The sequence below is a fragment of the Alexandromys fortis genome, unplaced genomic scaffold (assembly GCF_014885135.2).
Source record: "Alexandromys fortis isolate MF-2015 unplaced genomic scaffold, M_Fortis_MF-2015_v1.1 scaffold_76, whole genome shotgun sequence".
Classification (NCBI taxonomy): domain Eukaryota; kingdom Metazoa; phylum Chordata; class Mammalia; order Rodentia; family Cricetidae; genus Alexandromys; species Alexandromys fortis.
Window position 1 is genome coordinate 7,665,833 of NW_026067997.1, and position 14,439 is coordinate 7,680,271.

Genomic DNA, 14,439 nt, shown 5'->3' on the forward strand with positions numbered 1-14,439 from the left:
TCAGTTTCCTTATCAGAAATAACAAACTCAAACTAGTAACACATGACACCTGTCCATTATACGAAGATGGGTGATACCCTTGGAAGTCCCCTTAGAGTCCTCTCAAAGCTCCCTCCTCATGTGTGCACATAATGGACTGGTTAATTAGAGTTTTAGGTGAAAGTGCCTGGATGTGGCCTGGCAGGTTACAAAGGCAGAACTGGGAACAAACGGAGCAACAGGTCATGCGGTCCTCAAGTGGAAAGCAGAGGTTTTGTTCTTCTCTGTGCATCCCTGGGATCAGGGCCCAAGGATGTCACCTCCCTGCATCTGCAATGTCGTCTTCAAAATAAAAGTCATCATACATTTTATTTCTATGATCTAGGGCCAGTACATTAAATAAAACAATCTTTATAAAAGCCCCTTTAGACATTAAAAATTAAAATCTGATCTAAAAGCCACCAAGAAGGCATAAAGGACCCTTTCAAACACTACAGTTGAAGAAATCAGCGTCTCACGAAACATTCGAAAGGACTGTTAGTCATGCCTGCGGAACACTTTCTTTATGGCTGCTGGAAGCGAATCCTCGTTAGCACGATGATGCATTGCCCCAGTGAGGCCTTTGAGTGACAAGATTCTAATACTGTTAGAGAAATCCATGAAGTCCAAACAGCCTCACCTTGTCCGAAGTGTTTTCTTAACGTGCACATCCATCGTGGCGGGAGCAGAAAAAGGCTCTGAGATTGGGCTGGATGGAGGAGGCTGATAGTCACGTGTCCCCTGCATCCTGAGAGGCTGTGTGAGCAGTCCCAACAGCTCTGGGTCCCATCCAATGGAGGGGACAAAGACTGGGGATTCTTTTAGAAAATGTCTCTGAGCGGCGACATTGTCCGACACAGTTTCTTTGATAAAGGCCTCATTATCTGTCTGTGTGACTTTGCTCTTGGTTTTGATGCTGGCAGTGCCAATGAGAGCATATTTAAGCAAATCCTTTTACCCCGACAGCTGTAGCAGCGCCCTGACAATGTGTGCCAGCGCTCCAGGCTTGGGTGTGGAATACAATCAACCATGGACTAAATTTCCAATTAGCTGAATCACCAAGGAACGTAATTTATTAGCTTGCCTTTGACTCTGCTCGCCCTTCCCCGTCACTTTTCTAAGGCAAGCTCATTTTCAGATGAAAAAAGAGCAGAGAATGCCTTGGAGTGGTTTCTGGAATTCAACTGGCATGTGATTTCAGGGGCTGCGTGGGTCAAAAGAAGGCCACTCTAGAACACTGGTGGGGGGTGGGGTGGGGGAATGACCTCAAAGCAAAGAAATCAACACAGTAATCCACAATTGAATTGTTCTAGGAGATGGTCTGAGAACAGTAGTGGGAAGATCTACCATCCCAGTCTGAAACAGGTCATTACGACGTCTTCTCTAAGAGGAGGGGACTGAAATCAGATGAAAAGTCAGGAAACCCAAAGCTCAGAGAACTGCAATTTTTGTGAAGAAGAAAACAAGTTTTAATTAAAGTAAGGTAACTGACATGTTCCTCTTCATCAGACAATCCCCAGAACATGGTCCCGGGCACACTCCACCAGGCACCTAGGAGATTTGAACAGGGATTTTTTTTTTTTTTTTAATAGTCAGGATGAAATATTCAGCAATAGTCTCCACCACATTTACCCATTAGCAAGAACATTTCCATCCAGCCAGGACAGGGCGTACCTGTAATTCCATCCCTTGGGAGCCCGAGACAGCTGGGCAGCTAGTCTCAGGCCAGCCTGGGCTACACAGTGAGACCCCCTTTCCAAAACAGCAGCCGGAGAAATAGCAATCTTGCAGCGAATCATCCTGCATCCAAGTTTCCCTAGACTCAGGAAGGGATTACGGTGAACGAGGAGGTTTTCAGGTTGCTATGCAGGCTGTGTACTAAAGGAGAAAATCGTATCAAAGACAACATCAGTAATGGCATGTACTTTGTAGACTTGAATATTTATTGCAACAGCTTTATGGAAGACACTAGAAAACTCCCATTGTTCTCAGCAAAATTAATAAATCATTGCAAATCCTGGCAGAACTTAGAACGCCAGGGAGGGGAAAAAAAAAGCTATCCTGTTTTTTTCTTATGTCTTTAGTATGGCATAATTGGCACAATGAACTGCACAGACTTGATGTGTAAAATTTAGGGAGTTTTAACAGACACCTGAGGCCAAGAATCCATCAGCATCATAAAGACAATGAGCAGAGTCATCATGCCCCCAAAATTTCTGCATGCCTTTGCTTAGACACTCCATCTCTCCACGCCTACATCAACCCAGCAGAGCAGCAATCAATCATTAATCACAGAGCAATTCGCATCCTCTAACATTTTAAGTGCATTTAACAAGCCCTTTTAGACCATTTATTTTGGACTCTCTCTCTCTCTCTCTCTCTCTCTCTCTCTCTCTCTCTCTCTCTCTCTCTCTTCATTTGTAATTTGAAATTGACCCCTGTTTTTCCTACCAGCAGTTGACTCCTTAGTTCTTTTGCTTCTGCACCTTCGGATACTACTGAAAAGCAGGATCCCCCAATGAGCAAACACCAGAACTTGCTTACTCCTTCTCCTGTTCATTGCTGGTGGCCGTGCAAACAACACGCGTGTGAACATTCACAGTCTTCTGGTGGGCCTGGACTTTCATTTCTCTGGACCGAACACGTAGGAGAGGGGCAGCTTGATCTTATGGTAGATATACACTTAACTGCTTAGCTGTTTTCTTGACTGTCCCAGTCCATACCGCCTCTGCCAGTGTAAAGGAACCACACTTGTCCCGTGTCCTTGCCATGACTTGGCATGGCCAACCACTGGAATTTTAGTTCTCAGTAGACCAGGTATAACTATGTTATTTCATCGTACATTCTTTTTTTAATCTGACAGCCATTTATTGAGAGCTTAGAGAATGCAAAATAACATTTCTCAAATAAATTTTTTTGTTTAATTTTTAAAAATGTTGTTGCATTGAAATGGCTTTAATGTCTGTTATAAACCTGTAGTGCAGTAGGAAGAGTTATGTTCACAGCATCATGCAGCCATCCCCAGTTTGCTTCAAATTAAGCCCTTCCTGCCTTGCTACTCTGAAACCTCCCTTTCTCTCGACGAATTTGCCTATTCTAGATATCTCATGTCAATAGAATGATATTTCCGCGTGGTTTTTCTCTCACTAGGCATGATGTTTTAAAAAGTTCATCTGTGTCCAGCAAGTTCACCAAAAATATTTTCTCTTATGTATACGCACATAAGCAAATGCTTCCTGTGTTACATGGAGGTATTTATCCACTCATGTGATGACGGACATTTGGATGGTTCCCAGCTTTGGGCAATTGTTGAATATGGCTGAATATTGTTCACAGTTCCTGTGAACATGATGTATAAGTGTCTGATGGACATTTGTGGGTTTCATTTGTACTTCCCCATGGGTTTTTATGTGTGAATTGGTTTTTCATCCATATATTTTTTTTGTTGAAATTTTGTTTGAAACCTTTCGACCACTTTTCAAAACCATAATTTTTATTATTCAGTTGTAAAACTTTCAAATGTACTTTTACCAAGTTTGCTTTTAATTTTCATAGTAGTATAATTTGGGGAGAAATATTTTGAACATTGATAATGTCCAACATATTATTTTCTTTTCTTTTCATCCAATTCAAATTTTTGCGTCCTAATATTCTGGAAAGCTTTTCCAGGCCTACCCAAAACATTGAAAAGTTGTATTGCTTTAGCTGTTAAATTTAAGCTGATGATCCATTTCAAGTTAATTTGTATATAGTGAGCGGTAAGGTCAAAGCTTGCTTTTCCTTGTACACAACTTCCCACATGCCCCATGACCATTGATGGGTTACAACACATGTAGACTGGTGGTATGTTGGCCCCACTGACCTGGCCGAAAGTCTGGATCTGGTTTATCTGCCTTTCAGGTGTGCTGCATGCACATCACCCACGCTGTAATGTTTTAACAGTCACAGATACAGGAGTTTAGCAGGGAGTCGGAAGTCCTGCCCTTCATACCGCTCTCCCTTACTGAGTGCTCCCTTACAGGGCGGTTTATAAGGAAATGCATAAATTTTGCTTGTTTTATATTTTATTTGCTCAGCCAAGCTTATTGCTTCAAAGTTTACCTTCTTGTTGAAGATGGTTTGAAGAGAAGATATTAGGCAAAATGTAATTGAAATGCTCATAATTGAAGTGCTACTAAAGTGCCTCATTACTCCCCTTTCATACCCAGAGAGTCAGTCATCTAGCATGACAGTACTGGCATACGTGAAGCCTGAATTCCATTTCCAGTATCACATACACACTCACGCATGCACTCCCATCCACTTACAAGAAACAAGGGTCCCCAGGGCATATGCCGTTATCAGAGATTTGTAAGCATGCAACCATGCACTTAGTCTTTCTCTAGAATACAGAGGGCGGTTCCCTCTTTCAAAACTTCAAACGTAATAGCTTTAATAAGCTCATTACACCTAGATGGGAATTATAGGAATGCTAGCTTCTTGAATTCTCACTCTGATATTAAGCATCTTAGTCAATTTTTTTCCTTTTTCAGAGTTCATAGTATGTATTTAACCTAGATACTCATAAAAAGATATTAAGCTAAGTAACATGCAGCTTGGATTCACCCCCAAGTACTTTTCAACTATCAGGCAGGAAAAAAGGGAAAGAAAAGTACTGGGCAAAAGACCACAGTGTTTGATTCCAAGGCCATCAGCCATGGTCCTCACCAGTCACCAGCTCTGAGTCATCAAGTGCCGACAATTTCCATGGTATTGAGGAGCAGAAGATGTGGGATGGGTGCATCTTCAGATCAGCACTGAAACACCTCAACATCCTTCGCCTTACTTATTTTAAATTCACAAAGTGGTGACAATCATATTCTTGGCTTAACCCACATTAAGAAAGAAAAACAAAAATCCAAAACAATGATTTAATTGCTACCACATAATAATTGGAATATTTCCCATAAATGCAGATTTTTAGTGTCTCTCTGCAAACTAAAAGGTGTGGAAAACCTGAACTTAGAGTCGAGGCAACAACTCTCAACTAGCCTCCAGCACCAGCTGCTCTTCATGAGAACAGATGTTTTGACACATGACAACCTTGCTGAAGATACCTTTCCCACCTGCAGTTCCTAAAAGCTGGCTTCACCTTAGTGTTATGTGAAGATACTTAAAAATAATTGATGCTCATGGCTTACTTCTGGACATTTTACATAATCCATCTTGGGGATACAGGGCAGATCTTGGATGTTGGTAAATTCTCTAGGCAATTTTGCAGCGTGATCAAAATTGAGGGCCACTTGGATACGTCATTTAGCCTGCATATGTATCACCTGGCCATCTTGTTAACTGCAGTTGTGAGCCAGTAGGTCTAGGATAGGACCTCGTATTCAGTCTTTCTAACATGCTCTTAGTTCTGACAAAGCTTCTAGTCTGTGGGCCTCATGTTGAGTTAGATTCCAGAAAATTTGTATTCATTTAGTTTGTGTTTGGGACTCTAAAATACATACAGGTTTCAATCCTGATGGAAGCATATTCTAAGATGACAGTTAATGCACTGGCTGGAGTACAGATGGTCAGCCAGTAACAGCATCCTACTGACTTTTTGTTGTTGAGGAAGGATACCATCTCCGTTTGCTTTGTCCACTCAAATTCTTCCTCTATAATGCAGGTTCTTGGTTGACTCTGATTTCCAAACCATCTTTGCTGCTTTGTATTATAAGTGATATTCCTGTATTTGTGGAGGGAGCTGCACATCTTCTGACATTTTTAGGCACCAGCCAATGCCAATGCCAACAATTTGACCAGTACCAGTTGAACTGTATGTCCTGGTTAGTCTGTCTGTCTTTCTTTCTTTCTTTCTTTCTTTCTTTCTTTCTTTCTTTCTTTCTTTCTTTCTTTCTTTCTTTTTCTTTCTTCCTTCCTTCCTTCCTTCCTTCCTTCCTTCCTTCCTTCCTTCTTTCTTTCTCTTTCTTTCTTTGATCTTGTTTTGTTTCTGTTGATTTGACATGTCTTTCGGGAAGAAGGGAATCTCACCTGAGACAATTCCTTGGTTATATTGGCCAGTAGGCAAGTCTGGGAGAAATTTTCTTGATTAACTCTTAATATGGAAGGACCCAGACCATTGTAGGTAATGTCACCCCTGGGAAGGTGGTCTTGGATCAGTGAGGAACAAGCTACAAGCAGTTCCTCCATGACCTCTGCTTTAGCTCCTGCCTTGGCTTTCCTTCAGGATGGACTGTAGAATATAACATAAAATTAGCCCTTTCCCCCTAAAGTTCCTTTTGGTTTTGGTCTTTATCCCATCAACAGAAAGCAAACTAGAACACTGTGTCTATATGACGTATGAGCATTTTATTGGAGTGGTTTCCAGGATGTCCCCTAAGCCCCAGGGCAACCATTCTCAAACCCCAGGGTGCATGCATCAAATGACCTGGAGTTCCCTAAACAGCTTTTTTTTCTCACTCCAATCTGACATTTTTGCCTTAGTGAAGACACTGAATTTAAATTTCCAGTAAGCTTCAAGGAGATGCGCATGGCTCTGACTGAAGTATCTGGAGGTGTTGTAGAAAAGAAAGGCAGGCGAGTCGCACAATGGGCCCCCGCCTTATCATATCAGCGTCTTGCTTTATAACAGTTACATTTTGTGTTTACAGATAAGATTTTACTCAAGAGAAAGTTACTAGAAAACACAAGTTTAAGGCTGTGCCTCAGAGGTTAGGAACTTGTCATGCAAAGGAAAATACCCGAGTTCGGATCCCCAGCATTCAAGTCAACACTGGGTGGGCATAGGGGCTCAGCTGTAATCCCAATGCACAGGAAGTAGAGACAAGCGACCTTTGGTGCAAACTAGCTAACTGGACTATCTGATGAGGAGCTCTGGGTTCACATGAAAGACCCTGCCTCCATAAGTAAGGTGGAGAGTGATTGTCAACCACACACACGGACCTGCACATGCATACATATACATGTGAGTATGCATAGACACACACACACTCCAAGAATGAATACTGATATTGTATTGTCACTGCCTTTATTTCATAGAACCTATGGGAAATGAAAATAAAATACCATACTTGCTGTGGGACAATGGTCTGTAACCCTGTTACTTATATTTTAAATAAACGCTGATTGGCCAGAAGCCAGGCAGGAAGTATAGAAGAGACTACCAGGCAGGAAGTAGAGGTCGGACAAGAAGAACAGGAGAATCCTGAAAACAAGAAAGAGGCAGTCTGAAGTTGTCACCCAGACACAGAAGAAGCCAGACACAGAGCAAGCAAGATGTGACTCCCTCGCCGAAAAAGATACCAAGCCTCGTGGCTAACACAGACAAGAATTATGGGCTAATATAAGTTATAAGAGTTAGTAAGAAGCCTGAGCGAATGGGCCAATCAGTTTATAATTAATGTAGACCTCTGTGTGTTTCTTTGGGAATGAACAACTGTGGGACCTGGTGGGACAGAAACCTCAGTCAACACATACTAGTGATGTGTGGGAAGTTACCAATTTGATACAAATGAAACAGGTTATTTGGTGCCGTGCATGGAGAACTAACTTTATTTTCCTCCCATGTGACCCTCTCTAACATAAACTCTGTGTTGTGTTCAGCTATGATGGGAAAAAGTCAAAGAAAGCATAAGTGCACAATAAATTGCTGAAGACTTGTCTAAAAGAAAATATGTGATTAGGGATCACATACTGTTTTCAGGCTGACTAGACTCCTCTGGTGGGGTCTCTTTACAAGATTCTAGGGAGCGCAAAAGGATGAGATAGCTGGAAGAGTTCATAGTTTTAGTCTCCTCAGAGGTGAACCCAAGGAAAACATTTGTGAGTGTTTATTATTTTAGTCATCTTAGTTTGGATTAGATCCAAGGACTTCTACCACAGGAAACACATCATTCTCATTCACCAGAAGGCTCTGCAGTCGGCATAGTACAAAGAAGGTTCCCTGCTTTCTTAGATTCTTATTGCTGTGATAAAAATATCCCGACCAAAGCAACTTAAGGGAGAAAGGGTTTAGCTCACGGTTCCAAATAGTCTGTCATCATGGGTAAGTCAAGGGAGCCGCAGGAACTTGAATTAGCAGGTCACGATTATGTTCTCAATGAGAAAAGAGCAAAAACTAATGCGTGCATGCATAGGGCTCAGTTTCTTTTCTCCACTCAGACAGTCCAGAACCTCCTGCCTGGGGGGTAATTACGCTACTCATAATTAAGATGGATCTCCCTATACAAATGAACATAATCAATATTTAGAGAGATTCTACAAAGCCTAGGCTGACTTGAACTTCACACTCTCATGGCCACAACTTCAAAGTGCTGGGATTGCAGGTGTCGGTTACCACATCCCACATGGTAGGTGGATTCTTAAATACGATGTGAGCAGCTGCCTGCTTTTTGTCTTTTGTCTTCACCAGACACCAGGAGTAACAGAAACATTAGTGTACAAAGGAAATCTCTGATTTATTAGAATGTGAGTCACCTTTAAACGCGATTACATTTGCTAAGAATAAGCTGTGAATTTCATCTTTTCCCTTCTGCTTCCAACACTCGCAGTAATACAATATCAAATTTAGAATTTGACAAAAGACTAAGTACTTGGTTAAGAAAAAGTAGGATTCTTGCCAGAATATTGGAGAAGAGCCACAAAAAGGAACTTTAGGAAGAGAAGGGTGGGTGGTTGCAGAACCCTGAACTGCAAAGTAAGCCATATTCTGGGAGCAAATTTTTTAAAAGTTCAAGAATTCCTGAACATTTTCAGAGAACAAAACACGGGCTGACATCTTCTCGAATCATGGGAAGGTTGAGCCAACATCACTTTTTTCTTTAGGAGCTTCAGGTGTTGTTAATGCTCCAAGGATCTGCATACTTACATTTTAGAAACCATAGCATTCATTTGAGTTGCAGCCTGTCAGAAGCATTAGAGGGCGGTGGGCTATCTGAATGACCTACTTAGGGCCTGCGGGTCCAAGGACCGCCAGAGATCCCTCCTCGCAGAACTCTTCTTTTCTCCTAGGTCCCGCCTGGCCCCGGAGGCAGCGGTGCCAGGGTTTTGCAGGCGGCCGCAGGCTGCGGGCACTCCTTGCTCAGGCTCACCCTTTCACCCCTCCTTCACCCCAGGAGTGCCACGCCGGGTGGCGCGGTTTTTCTGACCACTAGGGAAGCTGTGCTGGCGAGGCCAGGAATTACAGGGCCTCCCTTCTTTGGTGAGCCTTGGCATCTGCGTCCTCCTGACCCTAGCCACTGCTTCTGAAACTCTAGTGTGTTCGAAAGGCGCAGGGTCTCGAAGAGAGCAGGTAGCAAGCCGGATTCCAGGAGGCCAGAACTTATCTTCTACCTTCCCCTGGGTCCCCACCTCCACTCCCTGTCGGGCCCGGGAGACGCCCCGCAGACGAACCAGCCCCAAACGCGCAGAAGTAGAGCTCCGCAGCGGGGACCGCCCGCCGTCCGGTCGCCTGGGACGTCCCCGTGCCGGGGGCGGAGGCGAGGGCGGCGGGGGAGGGGATTGGGGGTAGGGACGGTAGGCACCGAGTGCGGCCGGACCCTGGTCGCCCGCCCGGAGACTGGTAGAGGCGGAGGGCGCGGCTCGGGTTCTGGGGGCGGGGTCTCGGGCGCTGATTGGTGTGTGTTTGGGGGCGGGGCGGTGGGGCGGGTCCGGGGCGGGGCTGGCGCCAGGCGCTGGAGCCGAGGGTGCACGGCCAGGAGTAGCGAGCAGCTGGAGCCGAGTTGGAGGAAGCAGCGGCCACGGCGAGGACGGCTGTGCAACCAAAGAACCTGGACAGCGGAGCGCCGGCGGGTCGCGGTTGGATCGCAGGCGCCTGTGAGCTGCGAGCTTGAGAGGCCGCCGAAGCCCAGGCCAGGCAGAGGAAGGAAGCGAGCCGCTCCGGAGGTAGGTGGCGGCGGTGGGTCCCCGTGTGCCCGGGAGGGGGAGGCAGTGCGAACACGCTCGGCCGCTGCTCTTCCTGTCACCGGCAGCCGCTTCTGCTGTGGAGCCACTCGAGGGGAAGCGACCCAGATGCCAGCCCCCAGTCGCCAGCATCTCTCCGCCGCTGGAAAGCCTTCTCGGGCCAGTGGCTAGCCTGCGTGGTCGCGACCACCTCCTGCTGTCGTTTCCTCGGTGTTACCCGGCTTTACTCGCTACCGGGCGCATTCGGTCCCTGGAGTTGCCAGCTATCGCCGGCTCCCCTCCTCCTTCATCACCTCACGCTTCCGAGGGTCCCCTTTTGCCCTGCAGCTTCCTGGAACCGGGAGCGCGCGAGGAGAGCGCCTGGATCTCTGTCTTTGCAATAGCGTGACGTCCCCTCCAGGCCCGGCAGCTGCAGCCGGGGTCTCCGGCCAAGCTGGGCCACGGTGGTCCCCGGAGCTCGCCCCCAACCCCCGCCCTCCGAAGTTTGCCGCCCTCCTCTTCCGGGGTGGGGGAAGTGCGCCTCGGGGCGGTCGGTGGCTGGGGCTCTAGCTTGGCGTCTGGCGCCCGCCGGGCTTGGGCAGGTTGCTGGAGGCATAATGAGTGGGATCCTGGCACCGCCCGGAAATCCAGCTTTTCCTAACGCGGGGCAATCCTGGAGGGACCTGCCCAGCAATATGCTGCCGACCCGGGAGGGCCGGCCCTGCGTACAAGCCTAGGCTAAAATATCAGGGGGAATTGTCTGCAAGCCACTTCCTTCCCAAAGGCAGAAACTACCCGGCAGATCACGAGACAAAGAGAATAGAAACGCTCTGACCAGGCACGCATGTACAGAAATGCATTTTGGTTACCAGCTTTCGCGCACAATAATGCAAGGGTGTGAGCAGAGTGGCTGTGGCATGTTGAATGCTGTGTGCCGGCACTGGATTCAGGGGAATTCTGCTCCTGGCACTGCTAATACCGGAAAGGTCTCTCTTCCACCGTTAATTCTCGAAGGAGCTGCAGGCTCTGGTTCTGTACTGGTGTGAGTTTAGGTTTTATTTAGGGGTTTCATGGTTTTAGGGCTTAAAAATTTCTCCCCTTTCTTTCCCTGTCTTTCCCCTTTGTCAGACAGTGCGAAGTAGGAAAGGATAAAGCAGTTCCGGGTTTTGAATGTTGCATGAGATTGTCATTTTTAGTGAGATCGAGTTTCAAGTTTTAGGTGGTAGGAGCCTTCACAGAGCTGATTGACCTAGACTCCTTGGGGAGCCCTCTCTTAGTATTTCGTTAGCTCATAGTGTGTTTTGGACACCTTAAGTAAATTATGAGCAAAAAAAGCTTGGAGTAGTAGGCAGATGGGGTTATTTCTGCCACGGATTAGCAGCTTAATGGTTTCTAAAGTAGAAATCATTTTAGGACTTCAGGGCCTTCTGCACAGGTGAGGTGTCCCTGCATCGTTTGTCACTGAACAAGGAACCAGCACCCCAGGAGGTTTTTTTTTTTTTTTTTTTTTGCCAGTTACATTCACTGTTTTTGAGATAAAACAATGGTAAGCAAGTCGTTTTCTTAAGCACGCAAGTTGTTTAAAATTTGGAAAACAACTATTTTTGCCTAGTACAAAGAAAATGATCCTGATTCTTCTTGCACCGCTCCTGGTTCAAAGTCAGGTTGAAATAGGAAAGGCGAGTGGGGGAAAGCTCCTGGCTTTGCAGAAGTTCCCTGCAATGCCACCACCAGCCGCCTTCCCCTGTGCGCCTGTTGCAGGCCACACTTCTCTTCCATAGCAATCTGTCCGTTTTTATGATTTGAAGAAAGTTGGACTTAGCTGATCCTGGCTCTCAGACTGCTGTGGGAGAGTTTGCTTTTAACTTTCATCTTGCCCTGGGACTTGTTCCTTAGTTGCATAACAGAACTCTGCCATGTGCACATTGTTATCTGCTGTTTTATTTGCATTTTTTATGATAGCACTCTGCTTTTTCACATCTGTGATGCACTGTAGCCATGTAAAAAAGTATCTCACTGCCCACTGATCCAATGTGCTTTTTTCTTCTTTTTTTTTTTTTAATGAAGTTGGTTTGAGGAGAGAGCAATAGAACATGTTACAGGAATATGTATTTTGACTGCTGTTGGTGGGTTTATGCATGTATCTTTTGAAAATGTTAATTACACCTAAGCTGATGAATTGCTTTTTTTAAAAAAATTTTTGTTAGTGCATATTAATTTTTTGGAACTTTTTTCTTTCTTTCTTTCTTTCTTTCTTTCTTTCTTTTTTTTTTTCCCCCTTTTTGGTTTTTTGGGACATGTTTTTTTCGTGCAAAGCCCTAGCTGTCTTGGAGCTAGCTCTGTAGACTAGACTGGTCTTGAATGTACAGAGATCCACCTGCCTCTGCCTTCCAAGTGCTGGGATTAAAGGCAATGTACCACTACTACCTGGCAACTTTTTGGAACATTTTTATACATGCATGTTACACATTTTGGTCCTACTTACTCCCTCATTACCCTTTCTTGTCCCCTTTCCCCTGTCACCTAAATTTCTCAGAAGGCTTTGAATCTTAAGTACAAGTCTATGCAACTCACAAACTTTGTATCCTTAAAAGTGTTGGCTGTTCCTTTAAACTTTTGCCACGAACACCATGAGCTTTAAGGTTATAGTGTTGATTGAAATTTCCTTTCTGCCGCCCTTTCTCCTAAGTAGTTCAGGGGAGTGTTGTAAAAAGCATTCACTTTGAAAAATTGTCCACATACTTGTTAAAACAGAAACAATTCTGGTCCAGCTTTTATTGTGTTTGCATTTTTGATTTGCAAAATGTGTTTTATTGGATAGATAGTGAATGATCCAACTGGCGGGGGAATAGGGAGGAGGTTTATGGTCTAATTGACTATAGCCAGCTGAGCTAACGTTTGAGTGAGCTTTTACTTTTGACTGTCTCATGAATAAGAAGAACTTAGCCCCTGTCAGGCCATTATGTGTATTGGGTTGGCTACAGCCCAGAGCCCCTTGCATGGTGCAGGGTTTTGCTAGCAAAAGCAGGAATGAGGCAGCTGGTGAAGCTTTGAAAACTAGAAAGTCACCTGTCAGTGGAAGGGATTATCAGGTGTGTGTGTGTGTGTGTGTGTGTGTGTGTGTAGGTACCTTCATTATTTTGGAGGCAGTGTCGCAAGTTGTCCAGACTGGCCTTGAACTCTCTCTACTTGTAGCAGAAGTTGACTTAGAACTCTTGAGCCTTTTACCTCTACCTCCCAAGCCCTAGGGTTGGTTATAGGCTTGTGCCACCAAACCCAACTGTCAGTTTTGTTTTTACTTTAAAATTAGACAATGTAAATTGTATCATTTTTCCTTCTTGAAACCTCCGTTGTGATTGACTTTTAAAGTTCTCATTATTTATTGTGTTTTTTAAAGCCTCGTTTGTGTCCTCCCTAATGTGATTTTTTTTTTTTTTTTTGGTCATGGTTTTGCCAGCACTCTTACTGAAATCACGTGCCTGAAGTAGTGGCAATTAAAGACTATTTCTTGTACACTAAGGCCAAATGAACTGGAAAGTAGACTGTGTAATTACGTACAGCTAGTCTGTTTGGATTATGCTTTCTCTCACCCCCCACCCCACTACCTTCTGGTGAAATGTGGGGTGAGTGTACTACAACCTTAACTGCAGAAATAAAAAGGGCCTGTAAAAACATCTCCGGAGATTTTGTTCTGCCGCCATTGTTTTCCTTAAAGTCAATCAAATGTATAGCCATCAGCACCTGTAGTCAAAATAGTCCTCAGGTTAATGATCGCCTGGGAGAGAACTGAAGCCATAGGAACCTGGCAGAAGGTCAGGAGGCTCCGCCAATGGCCGTTGTGAGTTGGTAGAAGTCAGATGCCTTGCCGGGCGGTTCAGCCTTTGCCCCTTGCCTTCCTCCTGGAATGCCTCTGTGGCCCTGAGGACTGGGCTCGTCCCACGAGGACCCAGCTGCCCTCATTCTCCTGAGCATTGCGTTAGCGTGCTCAGATTTTCCTTTCTGAGGGCAGTCTAGGGAGCAGCCATGAAACCCAATTAGAGGACAGTGTCATGACTCCCACCTCGTGCCCTGTCACCAAGCAGGCTCCTGTCACCCTCCCTCCCACGTAACACCCCTCTGACCTCTACTCAGCTGCTTTCCACCTTGGGTCTGGAGAGAGAATTACTTGGGCTAAGTCCACAGGCAGGCTCTATCTGACTCTATTTACAGCAGGGTTTTATTTTAGGTAGCTTCGGGCTTCTTTTAGAACTGCTTGCAGCATTGAAAGGCAGCGCAAGAGAAAATTCCTGGCACCTGTCTGTTTCTGTTTTAAATCTGCATTGTGTAAAAGGCAGTGACGTTCAATGCTGATGTTGCTAGCAGTCCTGTCGTTCCTGAGAGCAGTCTGCAAGAGTGCCACCACTACAGTTGACTGTCACTTCAGGCACGCTATTTCACTCGCCTTGTTTTCCCATCTGCAAAATGGGGCTGAAAATTAAACCATGCAAGGCTCCCAGCACTGTGCCTGGCACACAGCGAGCCCCGAGTCAGGGATAATTATATAAAGCTTGTACC

The 14,439-nt window shown here is 45.3% G+C and overlaps 2 protein-coding genes across 2 annotated transcripts in view; one reads left to right on the forward strand and one right to left on the reverse strand.

The window, feature by feature from the left end:
• Positions 1-1,741: 1,741 nt before the first annotated feature.
• On the reverse strand, positions 1,742-10,038 carry LOC126512559 (atherin-like). The gene is made up of 2 exons (XM_050160375.1): positions 8,873-10,038; positions 1,742-1,896 (listed from the first exon to the last, which is right to left on the reverse strand). The coding sequence occupies exon 1, from the start codon at positions 10,036-10,038 to the stop codon at positions 9,100-9,102; it is 939 nt and encodes a 312-aa protein (XP_050016332.1). The 3' UTR covers positions 1,742-1,896; positions 8,873-9,099.
• Pik3r1 (phosphoinositide-3-kinase regulatory subunit 1) overlaps positions 9,741-14,439 on the forward strand; it is an 82,614-nt gene continuing 77,915 nt past the window's right edge. Inside the window, exon 1 of the mRNA XM_050160351.1 lies at positions 9,741-9,888. The gene's annotated coding sequence lies outside the window, so the exon portion shown is untranslated. The remainder of the gene's footprint in view (positions 9,889-14,439) is intronic.